Consider the following 15,300-nt stretch of genomic DNA (forward strand, 5'->3'; position numbering starts at 1 on the left):
TGGACCGAGTATGTGTCAGTATGCACCGAGTATGTGTCAGTATGCACCGAGTATGTGTCAGTATGCACCGAGTATGTGTCAGTATGCACCGAGTATGTGTCAGTATGCACCGAGTATGTGTAAGTATGCACCGAGTATGTGTCAGTACGGACAGCGTATGTGTCGGTACGGACAGCGTATGTGTCGGTACGGACAGAGTATGTGTCGGTACGGACAGAGTATGTGTCGGTACGGACAGAGTATGTGTCGGTACGGACAGAGTATGTGTCGGTACGGACAGAGTATGTGTCGGTACGGACAGAGTATGTGTCGGTACGGACAGAGTATGTGTCGGTACGGACAGAGTATGTGTCGGTACGGACAGAGTATGTGTCGGTACGGACAGAGTATGTGTCGGTACGGACAGAGTATGTGTCGGTGCGGACCGAGTATGTGTCGGTGCGGACCGAGTATGTGTCGGTGCGGACCGAGTATGTGTCGGTGCGGACCGAGTATGTGTCGGTGCGGACCGAGTATGTGTCGGTGCGGACCGAGTATGTGTCGGTGCGGACCGAGTATGTGTCGGTGCGGACCGAGTATGTGTCGGTGCGGACCGAGTATGTGTCGGTACGGACCGAGTATGTGTCGGTACGGACAGCGTATGTGTCGGTACGGACAGAGTATGTGTCGGTACGGACAGAGTATGTGTCGGTACGGACAGAGTATGTGTCGGTACGGACAGAGTATGTGTCGGTACGGACAGAGTATGTGTCGGTACGGACAGAGTATGTGTCGGTGCGGACAGAGTATGTGTCGGTGCGGACCGAGTATGTGTCGGTGCGGACCGAGTATGTGTCGGTGCGGACCGAGTATGTGTCGGTGCGGACCGAGTATGTGTCGGTGCGGACCGAGTATGTGTCGGTGCGGACCGAGTATGTGTCGGTGCGGACCGAGTATGTGTCGGTGCGGACCGAGTATGTGTCGGTGCGGACCGAGTATGTGTCGGTGCGGACCGAGTATGTGTCGGTGCGGACAGCGTATGTGTCGGTACGGACAGCGTATGTGTCGGTACGGACAGCGTATGTGTCGGTACGGACAGGGTATGTGTCGGTACGGACAGGGTATGTGTCGGTGCGGACAGGGTATGTGTCGGTGCGGACCGGGTATGTGTCGGTGCGGACCGGGTATGTGTCGGTGCGGACCGGGTATGTGTCGGTGCGGACCGGGTATGTGTCGGTGCGGACCGGGTATGTGTCGGTGCGGACCGGGTATGTGTCGGTGCGGACCGGGTATGTGTCGGTGCGGACCGGGTATGTGTCGGTGCGGACCGGGTATGTGTCGGTGCGGACCGGGTATGTGTCGGTGCGGGCCGGGTATGTGTCGGTGCGGGCCGGGTATGTGTCGGTGCGGGCCGGGTATGTGTCGGTGCGGGCCGGGTATGTGTCAGTATGGACATACTTTACAGGGGCGCTCATTAAAACACAAAATAGTGTCCGCAAAACAATGATGAGTGTTGATAAATCACATTGCAGGTGCTAAATAGTTCTATTTGCATCTTTTCCTCCCAGTGTTGTGGACGTTTTGATGATGAGTGTTTATTTAGCAACAAGAATGAAGACACACGCCTTATTCTGCTCACTTTATCCATGCAGTACACTTTGCACACGTTCAGCTTTGCGTGTGCTATCTAGTTTGCACGTGTTTCAGCACACGAAGTCAATCAGACACTTAGTCTTTCAAGTGCATAAGTGCATTCACTCATGCATACTTACATGTATCTTTCAAGTGTGTTACACATGCATACTGAGTCTTTCAAGTGCATAAGTGTGTTCACACATGTATACTCACCCTCAGTCTCTTCAGTGTGTTACACTTGCACGCTTAGTATTTCAAGTGCATAAGTGCGTTCACACTTGTATATGTATACGTTATACTTAGACTCAATATTTTAGGTGTTACATTTGTATACTTACACTTAGTCTTCCAAGTGCATTCACACTTGTATATGTACTTACCCTCAATATTTTAGGTGTGTTACACTTAGTCTTTCAAGTGCATAAGTGCGTTCACACTTGTATATGTACTTACCCTCAATACTTTAGGTGTGTTACACTTGTATCCTTACACTTAGTCTTTCAAGTGCATAAGTGTGTTCACACTTGTATATGTACTTACCCTTGATATTTTAGGTGTGTTACACTTGTATCCTTACACTTAGTCTTCCAAGTGCATAAGTGCGTTCACACTTGTATATGTACTTACCCTCAATATTTTAGGTGTATTGCACTTGTATTCTTACACTTAGTCTTCCAAGTGCATAAGTGCGTTCACACTTGTATATGTACTTACCCTCAATATTTTAGGTGTATTGCACTTGTATTCTTACACTTAGTCTTCCAAGTGCATAAGTGCGTTCACACTTGTATATGTACTTACCCTCAATATTTTAGGTGTATTGCACTTGTATCCTTACACTTAGTCTTCCAAGTGCATAAGTGCGTTCACACTTGTATATGTACTTACCCTCAATATTTTAGGTGTATTGCACTTGTATTCTTACACTTAGTCTTCCAAGTGCATAAGTGCGTTCACACTTGTATATGTACTTACCCTCAATACTTTAGGTGTGTTACACTTGTGTCTTTCAAGTGCATAAGTGTGTTCACACTTGTATATGTACTTACCCTCAATATTTTAGGTGTGTTACACTTGTATTCTTACACTTAGTCTTTCAAGTGCATAAGTGCGTTCACACTTGTATATGTACTTACCCTCAATATTTTAGGTGTGTTACACTTGTATCCTTACACTTAGTCTTTCAAGTGCATAAGTGTGTTCACACTTGTATATGTACTTACCCTCAATATTTTAGGTGTGTTACACTTGTATTCTTACACTTAGTCTTTCAAGTGCATAAGTGTGTTCACACGTGTATATGTACTTACCCTCAATATTTTAGGTGTGTTACACTTGTATCCTTACACTTAGTCTTTCAAGTGCATAAGTGTGTTCACACTTGTATATGTACTTACCCTCGATATTTTAGGTGTGTTACACTTGTATTCTTACACTTAGTCTTTCAAGTGCATAAGTGTGTTCACACTTGTATATGTACTTACCCTCAATATTTTAGGTGTTACACTTGTATTCTTACACTTAGTCTTTCAAGTGCATAAGTGTGTTCACACGTGTATATGTACTTACCCTCAATATTTTAGGTGTGTTACACTTGTATCCTTACACTTAGTCTTTCAAGTGCATAAGTGTGTTCACACTTGTATATGTACTTACCCTCAATATTTTAGGTGTGTTACACTTGTATTCTTACACTTAGTCTTTCAAGTGCATAAGTGTGTTCACACTTGTATATGTACTTACCCTCAATATTTTAGGTGTGTTACACTTGTATCCTTACACTTAGTCTTTCAAGTGCATAAGTGTGTTCACACTTGTATATGTACTTACCCTCAATACTTTAGGTGTTACACTTGTATTCTTACACTTAGTCTTCCAAGTGCATAAGTGCGTTCACACTTGTATATGTACTTACCCTCAATATTTTAGGTGTGTTACACTTGTATCCTTACACTTAGTCCTTCAAGTGCATAAGTGCGTTCACACTTGTATATGTACTTACCCTCAATATTTTAGGTGTGTTACACTTGTATCCTTACACTTAGTCTTCCAAGTGCATAAGTGCGTTCACACTTGTATATGTACTTACCCTCAATATTTTAGGTGTATTGCACTTGTATTCTTACACTTAGTCTTCCAAGTGCATAAGTGCGTTCACACTTGTATATGTACTTACCCTCAATATTTTAGGTGTATTGCACTTGTATTCTTACACTTAGTCTTCCAAGTGCATATGTGCGTTCACACTTGTATATGTACTTACCCTCAATATTTTAGGTGTATTGCACTTGTATCCTTACACTTAGTCTTCCAAGTGCATAAGTGCGTTCACACTTGTATATGTACTTACCCTCAATATTTTAGGTGTATTGCACTTGTATTCTTACACTTAGTCTTCCAAGTGCATAAGTGCGTTCACACTTGTATATGTACTTACCCTCAATACTTTAGGTGTGTTACACTTGTGTCTTTCAAGTGCATAAGTGTGTTCACACTTGTATATGTACTTACCCTCAATATTTTAGGTGTGTTACACTTGTATTCTTACACTTAGTCTTTCAAGTGCATAAGTGCGTTCACACTTGTATATGTACTTACCCTCAATATTTTAGGTGTGTTACACTTGTATCCTTACACTTAGTCTTTCAAGTGCATAAGTGTGTTCACACTTGTATATGTACTTACCCTCAATATTTTAGGTGTGTTACACTTGTATTCTTACACTTAGTCTTTCAAGTGCATAAGTGTGTTCACACGTGTATATGTACTTACCCTCAATATTTTAGGTGTGTTACACTTGTATCCTTACACTTAGTCTTTCAAGTGCATAAGTGTGTTCACACTTGTATATGTACTTACCCTCGATATTTTAGGTGTGTTACACTTGTATTCTTACACTTAGTCTTTCAAGTGCATAAGTGTGTTCACACTTGTATATGTACTTACCCTCAATATTTTAGGTGTGTTACACTTGTATTCTTACACTTAGTCTTTCAAGTGCATAAGTGTGTTCACACTTGTATATGTACTTACCCTCAATATTTTAGGTGTGTTACACTTGTATTCTTACACTTAGTCTTTCAAGTGCATAAGTGTGTTCACACGTGTATATGTACTTACCCTCAATATTTTAGGTGTGTTACACTTGTATCCTTACACTTAGTCTTTCAAGTGCATAAGTGTGTTCACACTTGTATATGTACTTACCCTCAATATTTTAGGTGTGTTACACTTGTATTCTTACACTTAGTCTTTCAAGTGCATAAGTGTGTTCACACTTGTATATGTACTTACCCTCAATATTTTAGGTGTGTTACACTTGTATCCTTACACTTAGTCTTTCAAGTGCATAAGTGTGTTCACACTTGTATATGTACTTACCCTCAATACTTTAGGTGTTACACTTGTATTCTTACACTTAGTCTTCCAAGTGCATAAGTGCGTTCACACTTGTATATGTACTTACCCTCAATATTTTAGGTGTGTTACACTTGTATCCTTACACTTAGTCTTTCAAGTGCATAAGTGTGTTCACACTTGTATATGTACTTACCCTCAATATTTTAGGTGTGTTACACTTGTATCCTTACACTTAGTCTTCCAAGTGCATAAGTGTGTTCACACGTGTATATGTACTTACCCTCAATATTTTAGGTGTGTTACACTTGTATTCTTACACTTAGTCTTCCAAGTGCATAAGTGCGTTCACACTTGTATATGTACTTACCCTCAATATTTTAGGTGTGTTACACTTGTATCCTTACACTTAGTCTTCCAAGTGCATAAGTGCGTTCACACTTGTATATGTACTTACCCTCAATATTTTAGGTGTGTTACACTTGTATCCTTACACTTAGTCTTCCAAGTGCAAAAGTGTGTTCACACGTGTATATGTACTTACCCTCAATATTTTAGGTGTTACACTTATTCCTTACACTTAGTCTTCCAAGTGCATAAGTGCGTTCACACTTGTATATGTACTTACCCTCAATATTTTAGGTGTTACACTTATTCCTTACACTTAGTCTTCCAAGTGCATAAGTGTGTTCACACGTGTATATGTACTTACCCTCAATATTTTAGGTGTATTGCACCTGTATTCTTACACTTAGTCTTCCAAGTGCATAAGTGCGTTCACACGTGTATATGTACTTACCCTCAATATTTTAGGTGTGTTACACTTGTATCCTTACACTTAGTCTTTCAAGTGCATAAGTGTGTTCACACTTGTATATGTACTTACCCTCAATATTTTAGGTGTATTGCACTTGTATTCTTACACTTAGTCTTTCAAGTGCATAAGTGCATTCACACTGATCACTATACAACAAAATGCAGTACACTGTCAGTCCCCAAATGTTGAGTGTGCAGTGATGGACACTTACCATTGTCAATAGTGGCGTAAGGGGCGGGACTACATACCTAAAGGTACGCCGTCATCACCGCCTCGCTAAGTAGTGTTTGATGCAAGTTACTAATGTTTGTATAATGAGAAAGTAGGAAAAAACCAGCAGGTATTTTATTTTGGCGATGCAAACGTTAGTTTAACTTTAAATGGCTGCAAGGAGGCAAGAAGAAGGTAAATATGTTGGTATACACACGGTCAGGAAGTACATCCACCATGTTTGGAGACGCAGTAACACAATGAAAGTACATTTGTGTTGCAGTGGTGTGGGAGGCAGCCAGCCTGCAGAGGTACAACTTGTGTAAGGACACACCACACCTGCTGGGACATTCCAGCCTGTCCTCACTCACCGTCTCCACACCACCAAGTCCTGGACAAGACTTCAATTCCACCCACACCAGCGAGGGCCGGCTTCCCCTTTCACTCCACGGCCCCAAAAAGCAAGACGGTGCTGAGGACGTGACGACCCAGAAGCCTGGTGACGGAGGTCAGGTGGACTCTGCCAGTCCGGGTGTGACACAGCAGCCCGTGGGAATGTCCACAGCGGATGAGGGTGGAAGACTGCAGACACACAAAGACGCACAACTCCACGGTCCACCTTTAACCTCTTCACCAACCAAGAAGTCAGCTGGTCAAACATCTCAACACAGCCACACCTTCCACCAGCCCGCTTCACACTCCCACAACCACGTGGTGGTAAACACCTTGAAGAGTCCCACACCTCAAGTACGCACTGAAACTACCACCTGTCTCATCCACACTCATGCTGAATCTGCTGAATCTGCTGAAACTGCTGAATCAGCTGAATCAGCTGACTCAGTTCAAGGTGCAGAAGTTGGTGAAGCTGCTAAAAGTGCTGAGTCTGCTAAAGATGCTGAAGATCCCAAAGCCGCTGAAATTGCTAAAGTCGCTAGAACTGCTCAAGCCGCTGAATCGGCGGAAGTTGCTGAATCTTCTAAGTTGTCTGAAACTGCCACAGTCGGTGAATGGGCTCAAGGTGCTGAAGATGCCGAGGCGTCTAAAACTGCACAAGTTGTCAAAGCCGCTGAATCGGCTCAAGCTTCTCAAATAGCTGAAACGGCCAAAACTGCTGAATCAGCTCCCAGTATGGAAGATGCTGAGGCTCTTAGAACGGCTGAAGCTGCTAAGACGGCTGCATCTGTGGAAGCTGCTCTACCTGCTGAAGCTGCAAAAACTGCTGAAGCTGCAAAAACTGCTGAAGCTGCAAAAACTGCTGAAGTTGCAAAATCTGCTGAAGTTGCTAAAACTGCTGCATCTGTGGAAGCTGCTCTACCTGCTGAAGCTGCAAAAACTGCTGAAGCTGCAAAATCTGCTGAAGTTGCTAAAACTGCTGCATCTGTGGAAGCTGCTCTACCTGCTGAAGCTGCAAAAACTGCTGAAGCTGCAAAATCTGCTGAAGTTGCTAAAACGGCTGCATCTGTGGAAGCTGCTCTACCTACTGAAGCTTCTAAAATTGGCAAAGCTGCTGAAGTTGCAAAAACTGCTGAAGTAGCTAAAACCGCTGCATCTGTGGAAGCTGCTCAACCTGCTGAAGCTTCTAAAATTGCTGAAGCTGCTGGAGTTGCTAAAACGGCTGCATCTGTGGAAGCTACTGGTGCCGCTGAAGTTGCTCAAGCTTCTAAAACTGCCGGAGTTGCTAAAACTGCCGGAGTTGCTAAAACTGCCGGAGTTGCTAAAACTGCCGGAGTTGCTAAAACTGCTGCATCTGTGGAAGCTGCTCAACCTGCTGAAGCTTCTAAAATTGCTGAAGCTGCAAAAACTGCTGAAGTTGCTAAAACGGCTGCATCTGTGGAAGCTGCTCAACCCGCTGAAGCTTCTAAAACTGCCAAAGCTGCTGGAGTTGCTAAAACTGCTGAAGTTGCTAAAACTGCTGCGTCTGTGGAAGCTGCTGAAGCCGCTGAAGTTGCTCAACCTGCTCAAGCTTCTAAAACTGCTGGAGTTGCTAAAACGGCTGCATCTGTGGAAGTTGCTAAAACTGCCGAAGTTGCAAAATTTGCTGAAGTTGCTAAAACGGCTGCATCTGTGGAAGCTGCTCAACCTGCTCAAGCTTCTAAAACTGCTGGAGTTGCTAAAACTGCTGGAGTTGCTAAAACTGCTGGAGTTGCTAAAACGGCTGCATCTGTGGAAGTTGCTAAAACTGCCGGAGTTGCTAAAACTGCCGAAGTTGCAAAATTTGCTGAAGTTGCTAAAACGGCTGCATCTGTGGAAGCTGCTCAACCTGCTGAAGCTTCTAAAACTGCTGAAGCTGCTGGAGTTGCTAAAACTGCTGGAGTTGCTAAAGCTGATGAAGTTGCTGAACCTGCTGAAGCTTCTAAAAGTGCCAAAGTTGCTAAAGCTGCTGAAGTTGCCGAAGCGTGTAAAACTGCTGAAGCTGCTGCGGGCCTAAAGATGGTTACGGTGGTGAAGCAGTGAGGCCTTCTAGAAGGAGAGAGAAGCTGCTCCTGACTCCCAACTAGCGATGTATGTATCATCTTACTTTCTTGTGTGCTGCTACCAAATCAAATGCTTTTTCCATTCTAAACATCCCCGTGAGGATATTTCCCATAAAAAGATAAATAAAACATATTTATACACAATATCACATATTTCCTGTTTGTACAGTCAGCTCATGATGAAAATATATCTAGTGGGAATCATTTTCATTCACTTGTTTTATTTTGTCAAGATGGGACATTTAATTTTCAAATGAAGGTTAGTATTAAACCCCTTTTATTTTGAAAAATGTTCAGGTTTGAATCACCATTTGTGACAATCGAAAGAAGCTATTTGTGTTTTAACGTCCTTTGCTCAAAAATACAGCAATCAAGGATAGTAGTCCGATGATGTCATCTGAGTTTGTTTATATTTGGTAAAATTGAAGGGTGCAAATGTAGATTTTAAGGTTTAAAACTGCATTAATTTTAAGAAAAGTGTTTTTTATTCAGATAAATGAAAGTGGTATTGATTTATTTACAGTAATGGACTGTAAAAAAACAAACTAGTTTATGTCGAAAAACTGGCAGAATTTAAAAAAAAAAAAAAAAAAAATTCACAGAATTTTTTTTTTATTGTAAAATTAAATTGCCAGAATTCTAAGGTAAAAAATAACAGTGGTACTATTTTTCCGTTTACAGAAATGACTGTAAAAAATGTGTATATTCTATTGCAAAAAACGGGCAGTTGTCACCAGAATTTTATGAAAATTGAATTTTACAATAAAAATGTACAGTTTTCAATTTGCAGTGAAAACAATTTCCATAAAATTCTGGTGACAACTGCCAGTCTTTTGCAATAGAATATACACATTTTTTTTACAGTCATTTCTGTAAACGGAAAAATAGTACCACTGTTATTTTTGACCTTAGAATTCTGGCGATATAATTTTACAATAAAATGTACAGTTTTCAATTTACAGTGAAAACAATCGCCAGAATTTCACAGTAAAAAAAAAAAATTAGTACAATTTTTCCATTTAAAGCAGGGGTCACCAACGCGGTGCCCGCGGGCACCAGGTAGCCCGTAAGGACCAGATGAGTAGCCCGCTGGCCTGTTCTTAAAAATAGCTCAAATAGCAGCACTTACCAGTGAGCTGCCTCTATTTTTTAAATTGTATTTATTTACTAGCAAGCTGGTCTCGCTTTGCTCGACATTTTTAATTCTAAGAGAGACAAAACTCAAATAGAATTTGAAAATCCAAGAAAATATTTTAAAGACTTGGTCTTCACTTGTTTGAATAAATTCATACATTTTTTTTACTTTGTTTCTTATAACTTTCAGAAAGACAATTTTAGAGAAAAAATACAACCTTAAAAATTATTTTAGGATTTTTAAACACATATACCTTTTTACCTTTTAAATTCCTTCCTCTTCTTTCCTGACAATTTAAATCAATGTTCAAGTAAATTAATTGTTTTTATTGTAAAGAATAATAAATACATTTTAATTTAATTCTTCATTTTAGCTTCTGTTTTTTCGACGAAGAATATTTGTGAAATATTTCTTCAAACTTATTATGATTAAAATTCAAAAAAATCATTCTGGCAAATCTAGAAAATCTGTAGAATCAAATTTAAATCTTATTTCAAGGTCTAAAATTTTTGTTCTGGAAAATCTAGAAGAAATAATGATTTGTCTTTGTTAGAAATATAGCTTGGTCCAATTTGTTATATATTCTAACAAAGGTGTAGATTGGATTTTAACCTATTTAAAACATGTCATCAAAATTCTAAAATTAATCTTAATCAGGAAAAATTACTAATGATGTTCCATAAATTATTTTTTTAAGTTTTTCTCTTCCTTTTTTCAGTCGAAATTGAAGATAAACTGTTTCAAAATTTAATGGTCATTTTTTTCGTATTTTCTCCTCTTTTAAACCGTTCAATTAAGTGTAAATATCATTAATTATTAATAACAGAGTTAAAGGTAAATTGAGCAAATTGGCTATTTCTGGCAATTTATTTAAGTGTGTATAAAACTGGTAGCCCTTCGCATTAATCAGTACCCAAGAAGTAGCTCTTGGTTTCAAAAAGGTTGGTGACCCCTGATTTAAAGAAATGACTGTAAACAAAATAGATGTTATTGCAAAAACAGGCAGCTCAGTCAGAATTCTATGCAAGACAAATATTTTACACAAATACTATAAATTGTACTGCCACTTTTTCCCTGTAAAATTAAACATTTTTCAGTGTATATCATCTCAAACATTAAACATAACTTCATAAGACAACACTGCCAGAGTGTTGCACACTAAGGCATAAATACTTCATTATTATGGGTCTTCTCAAAAGTGAGTATGCATGTTAGTTTAATTGCAGTGTTTTATTGTTAGTGTTTACGCAGCCTGTGAAAACAAAATCTACATCTGCATGCAAATCTTGGCGTGACATGGAATAAAGTTACAGCATTCACACAAAACAATAAACACGTCAGGTTATGGCACATACTGCCAGTGCTCTAAACTATATTCACATAAACATCCCATTTCCAGTACATTGCCATTATACACGTCACAGTGTCTTAACAGTGCAAAAACAAACTTGAACCTCATCACAAATACAACAAGCTTATCTGTGCCTCGCCACATTAAAGCTGAATAAATACTTTGTCTAATTGATGTAAATAAGATAATATTCTATTGTGCCCTAAGTGAAGGTGGAACACCTGAAAATAAATGAGCAAGATGCTTCTTGTGTGGCTGCACATTCAAATATCAGCTAACAGCGGACATGTTGTTAAAAGAGCTGACGGTTCAGAGGGATCATTTTCTTCTGGAAAGTCACCCTAAACCCGAGTCGCTGTTGGTGTGGACCAGGTTCCACGTCAACTGGGAGGAGGTGGTGTAGTTGAACAGCTGCTCATCCGGCCGGAAGCCGTAAGCGCTGACCGGACGATCTGTTGGATCGTGAGCTGACCCCACAAACTCATCTGACACGCTGGAAACAAATAATGTCAACAAATGTTATTTATGTAAAACACGAGGAGTTAAGAATGGGTACCAAATTCTGTATTTTTATAGGTACCAACCAAATTCTGTTGGCACTAACAGGTACCAATTCACCTAAAATCAAAAGGTACCAAATTGATACTTTGGTTAGACACGACGTCGCATCCGGGAAAAAAACCACTCAAAAGTAAGGTGGCTGTCAGAATAATTGTATCCAAGTTGCCATGAGTTCCCGGCGAGAAGACAGAAGCTGTCTTTGATCCTACCAAGAAGAAGGCTTGAAAACTCCACTGCGTAGGATGGGAAGCAACATGAAGGTGTTCTGTTTGTTTGATGTGTTGTAATCCACAGAAATATTTTTTCTTGACCTGAGAACTACAAAGCAGGGCCAGACTCCTGTTTTGTAACAAAGGCGATGGCTGTTTACGACCCCCGTCCCTTTAGAAACCGCTGTTGCCATGTAATCAGTGAAAGTCCAAATAAAAGAGGAGGCGTACAATCTTTCGGCAGAGCGTGAAACACTGTGCAAGGGTACAGGTGTACGCGTTTCTCCTCATTGAGCCAAATTTAATTCTGTTTAATTCCTTGCTTCTTGTCTTGTTTAATAGATGTCATCAGTGTTTGAACCTGACAGTGCCACTTTTCAAAATGTGCTAGCTTGAAGCTAATTTACATTGGACATGCCATATACATGCTACTGATTAGCATTAGCCATTTTACATGGCGATTCCAACATCTCCAGATTATGGTAATGAAAACTACAACTAAGACGCACGTCACAAACCGCTAAATAAGTACAATACTTGCACTTCGTAGGGCACAACAAACGACAGGACTGGCACATTTTTCCTGACTACGGCAACACAACAAGGACAAACTGAAAGGAATGTACACTTGCAAATGAGAAACAAGACATATTATATAAGCTCACTAATGATACCATCTCAATATTTTTTTATTTAATAGTTAATAAATTATCATTTATTACCACATAAACACACAAAAGTGTTGCAAATTGGTACGGTTGGGTATAAATTCCATTGTAACAGGAATTGGTACTGAATTAATTCAAATGTGAACGGAACCCCTCCTTGTTAGAATCCTTGCTGGTTAAGAGATTAAAAATAAAAGTAATTTATAAAATGTTTCATATTCTGTCCATGCTACAATGTTATCATAAATTGAGAAAAAAAGACACTGGAAATGATGATCATGCATGTTCCAAATAAACTTAAACCATAAAAATGTAGTGTTCACATCTTTGTAAGAGTAAACTTACTGAATCAGCAGGGGATCAAATACGTATTTCCTCAGAACGGAATTACTGCTCTTCCACATAATGTCATCGTTAAATACACAAACTGCATTTGCAGAAAAAACTTGACATCTATGGAGCTGTTGCTCAGGATGTGTACCTTTTCACATTTGAATTAATACTGATATTCAACAGTACCAATTCTCAATACTTTCCCTTCGGATCAAGTGTAAATAAATGTTTCATGATAAAACATGTTTTTATTTGGTATTAAACAGTAACTGATTATGACAGCTGTGCTGTCAAGTTGTCATATCTTGTTTTCTTACATTTGAGTCTCATTTGCAAGTGGTAGACTTTGCATGCAGTTGCAATTCCAAGACGATAGTTGGCCGTGTGCGTTGCCTTTGTCAGGAAGTAGTCTTTGCCATTAAGTTAATTGTGCCAGTCATGTCTTTTAAATCCCACAAAGTGTTTTAAATGTATTGTTTTAAGCTGTTTGACTCTCACATGCATCTTAACTGAAGTTTTCAAATTTGGAGTAGTTGAAATCGCCATGTAAAATGGCTAATGCTAATCAAATCAACTTTATTTATAAAGCACATTTAAAATTGACCACAGGGTTAGCCAAAGTGCTGTACAATGGGCAGGTTAAAAGATAACACAAGAGAAACGAGCAAGCACAACACAAACAGAGCACGATAAAAAATAAATAAAACTTAAAAACAGGTTCACAGCAGGTGCATTGTGGGACGCCATAGCAGGATGGAGATCACTCAATGTTAAAAGCCATGGAATAAAAGTATGTTTTTAAGAGCGATTTAAAAACAGGAAGAGAGGAGGCTTGTCTAACACTCAGAGGTAAGTCGTTCCAGAGCTTGGAAACAGCAGCGGCGAAAGCTCTGTCACCTCTAAGCTTCAGCCTTGTGTCAGGGACCGTCAATAGCGGCTGATCTTAAGGAATGGGGGGGGGGGCAGTAAGGCTGAAGGAGGTCGGAGAGATATGTTGGAGCGAGGTTGTTTAGACATTTAAAAACAAATAGTAGGAGTTTAAAATGTATTCGGTAACGCACAGGGAGCCAGTGAAGGGACGCTAGTATAGGGGTGATGTGCTCACGCCTATCCTGTCCTAATCCGTAGCATGTATATGGTATAGCCAATGCAAATTAGCATTTAGCTAACTTTTTGTGTTAGTAGAGCCCTCATGTAGGTATATCCTCTAGGGAAATAAGTATTTGATCCCCTGCTGATTCAGTAAGTTTACTCTTACGAAGATATGAACGTTACATTTTTATGGTAGCACCGACAGAATGTGAAACATTTTATAAATTACTTTTATATTTAATCTCTTACTAACCAGCAAACATTCTAACTCACATTTGAATCGATGCATAACAATTCCTGATACCTGGGAATTGATACTCAATGGTACCAATTTTCAATCATCTGTATATATATTTGTTGAATAATAAAATCTCAATATTTAATATTTAACAGTGAGCTGTCCAGTTGTTATATCTCGTTGTCTTACACCTCTGAGTCTCATTTGCAAGTATACATTAATTTCAGTTTGCCCGGAAGTAGCCTGACGTTACACTGAATGTACTAGTCTTGTCTTTTACAAAGTGTTTATGTACCGTAACTATTGTACTTATTACACATCAGCTGTTTGATGGTAACGTGCATCTTAGTTGTAGTTTTCATTACAAAATTTGGAGGCGTTGAAATTGCCATGTAAAACGGCTAATGCTAATTGGTAGCATGTGTACCGGTATATACCATATCCAATTAGCATCGTGCTAGCACATTTTGAAAAAGTGGAGCCTTACTTTTGAACGCTTTCTATCAGGCATGTTTTCGTTTTAGGCGTGGAAAATTGCACCATTAGTCTTTAGGTGCAGTTTGAGTTCTTGTTTGGCGAATCTGACGCCAAATGTAACAAAGGTTTTGAAATATGGCAGCGTTTGATTTGACATGAATCAATATCTGATTGTTCCAATGGAAATTGGTTTGTATCTATAACAATTTTTCAAAATGATTTATAAATTCAACCGGACGTGTCATAATTGCTAGCATGTATTTATGGATCAGTACCTTCCCAGATAGGTTTGTCCCAGCTCGTCATTCTGAAAGTTGCTAAAGAAGTCTGGACTGATGGCTCCATCAGCTGACATGATTCCATCTGTAAGGCATTATCAGTAAGCAAGTATAATTAGTACAAGGAGAACAAACACAGTGAATTCAGCATTAATACAATTTGTTATAGATGTGATTCTTTCCCTTTAAAGGAGCATAAAGGATTTGTAATACGCATTGAAGAAAAGAGTGTGAGTACCTGCACTGTACAGGAGATCAGGTCTCTCCAAGATGTCTCTGTTCTCACTGAAAGATTCTCCATCCTCCCCAAACAGTAAAGGTTCTCCTGTTTCATCCATCTGCCGGTTCTCTACCATCTCCAGCCACTGACAATTGTACCAGCGGAACTTTTCATTCTGGATTCTCTTCCCCCACTCTTCGTCGTACTCCTGGACAAGCACCGACATGCGAGGAAAACTTTTATTTTATATTATTTGGTACATTAAA

At 39.7% G+C, this 15,300-nt stretch overlaps 2 protein-coding genes across 4 annotated transcripts in view; one reads left to right on the forward strand and one right to left on the reverse strand.

The window, feature by feature from the left end:
* niban1a (niban apoptosis regulator 1a) overlaps window positions 1-8,617 on the forward strand; it is a 43,996-nt gene extending 35,379 nt beyond the window's left edge. Inside the window, exons 14-16 of one of the 2 annotated variants that reach the window (XM_062027979.1) lie at window positions 6,282-7,250; window positions 7,395-7,655; window positions 7,953-8,617. In XM_062027979.1, coding sequence (XP_061883963.1) covers window positions 6,282-7,250; window positions 7,395-7,655; window positions 7,953-8,452 — 1,730 coding nt within the window. In that variant the 3' untranslated portion in view covers window positions 8,453-8,617. The remainder of the gene's footprint in view (window positions 1-6,281; window positions 7,251-7,394; window positions 7,656-7,952) is intronic. The other variant, XM_062027980.1, reaches the window with a different exon arrangement.
* Window positions 8,618-10,815: 2,198 nt separating this feature from the next.
* Window positions 10,816-15,300, reverse strand: part of kifap3a (kinesin-associated protein 3a) — a 31,341-nt gene continuing 26,856 nt past the window's right edge. The window contains exons 19-21 of one of the 2 annotated variants that reach the window (XM_062027981.1): window positions 15,053-15,242; window positions 14,812-14,899; window positions 10,816-11,451 (exon numbers count right to left, since the gene is read on the reverse strand). In XM_062027981.1, coding sequence (XP_061883965.1) covers window positions 11,295-11,451; window positions 14,812-14,899; window positions 15,053-15,242 — 435 coding nt within the window. In that variant the 3' untranslated portion in view covers window positions 10,816-11,294. The remainder of the gene's footprint in view (window positions 11,452-14,811; window positions 14,900-15,052; window positions 15,243-15,300) is intronic. The other variant, XM_062027982.1, reaches the window with a different exon arrangement.

Source organism: Entelurus aequoreus, linkage group LG19, assembly GCF_033978785.1.
Source record: "Entelurus aequoreus isolate RoL-2023_Sb linkage group LG19, RoL_Eaeq_v1.1, whole genome shotgun sequence".
In the NCBI taxonomy this organism is placed as follows: Eukaryota; Metazoa; Chordata; class Actinopteri; order Syngnathiformes; family Syngnathidae; genus Entelurus; species Entelurus aequoreus.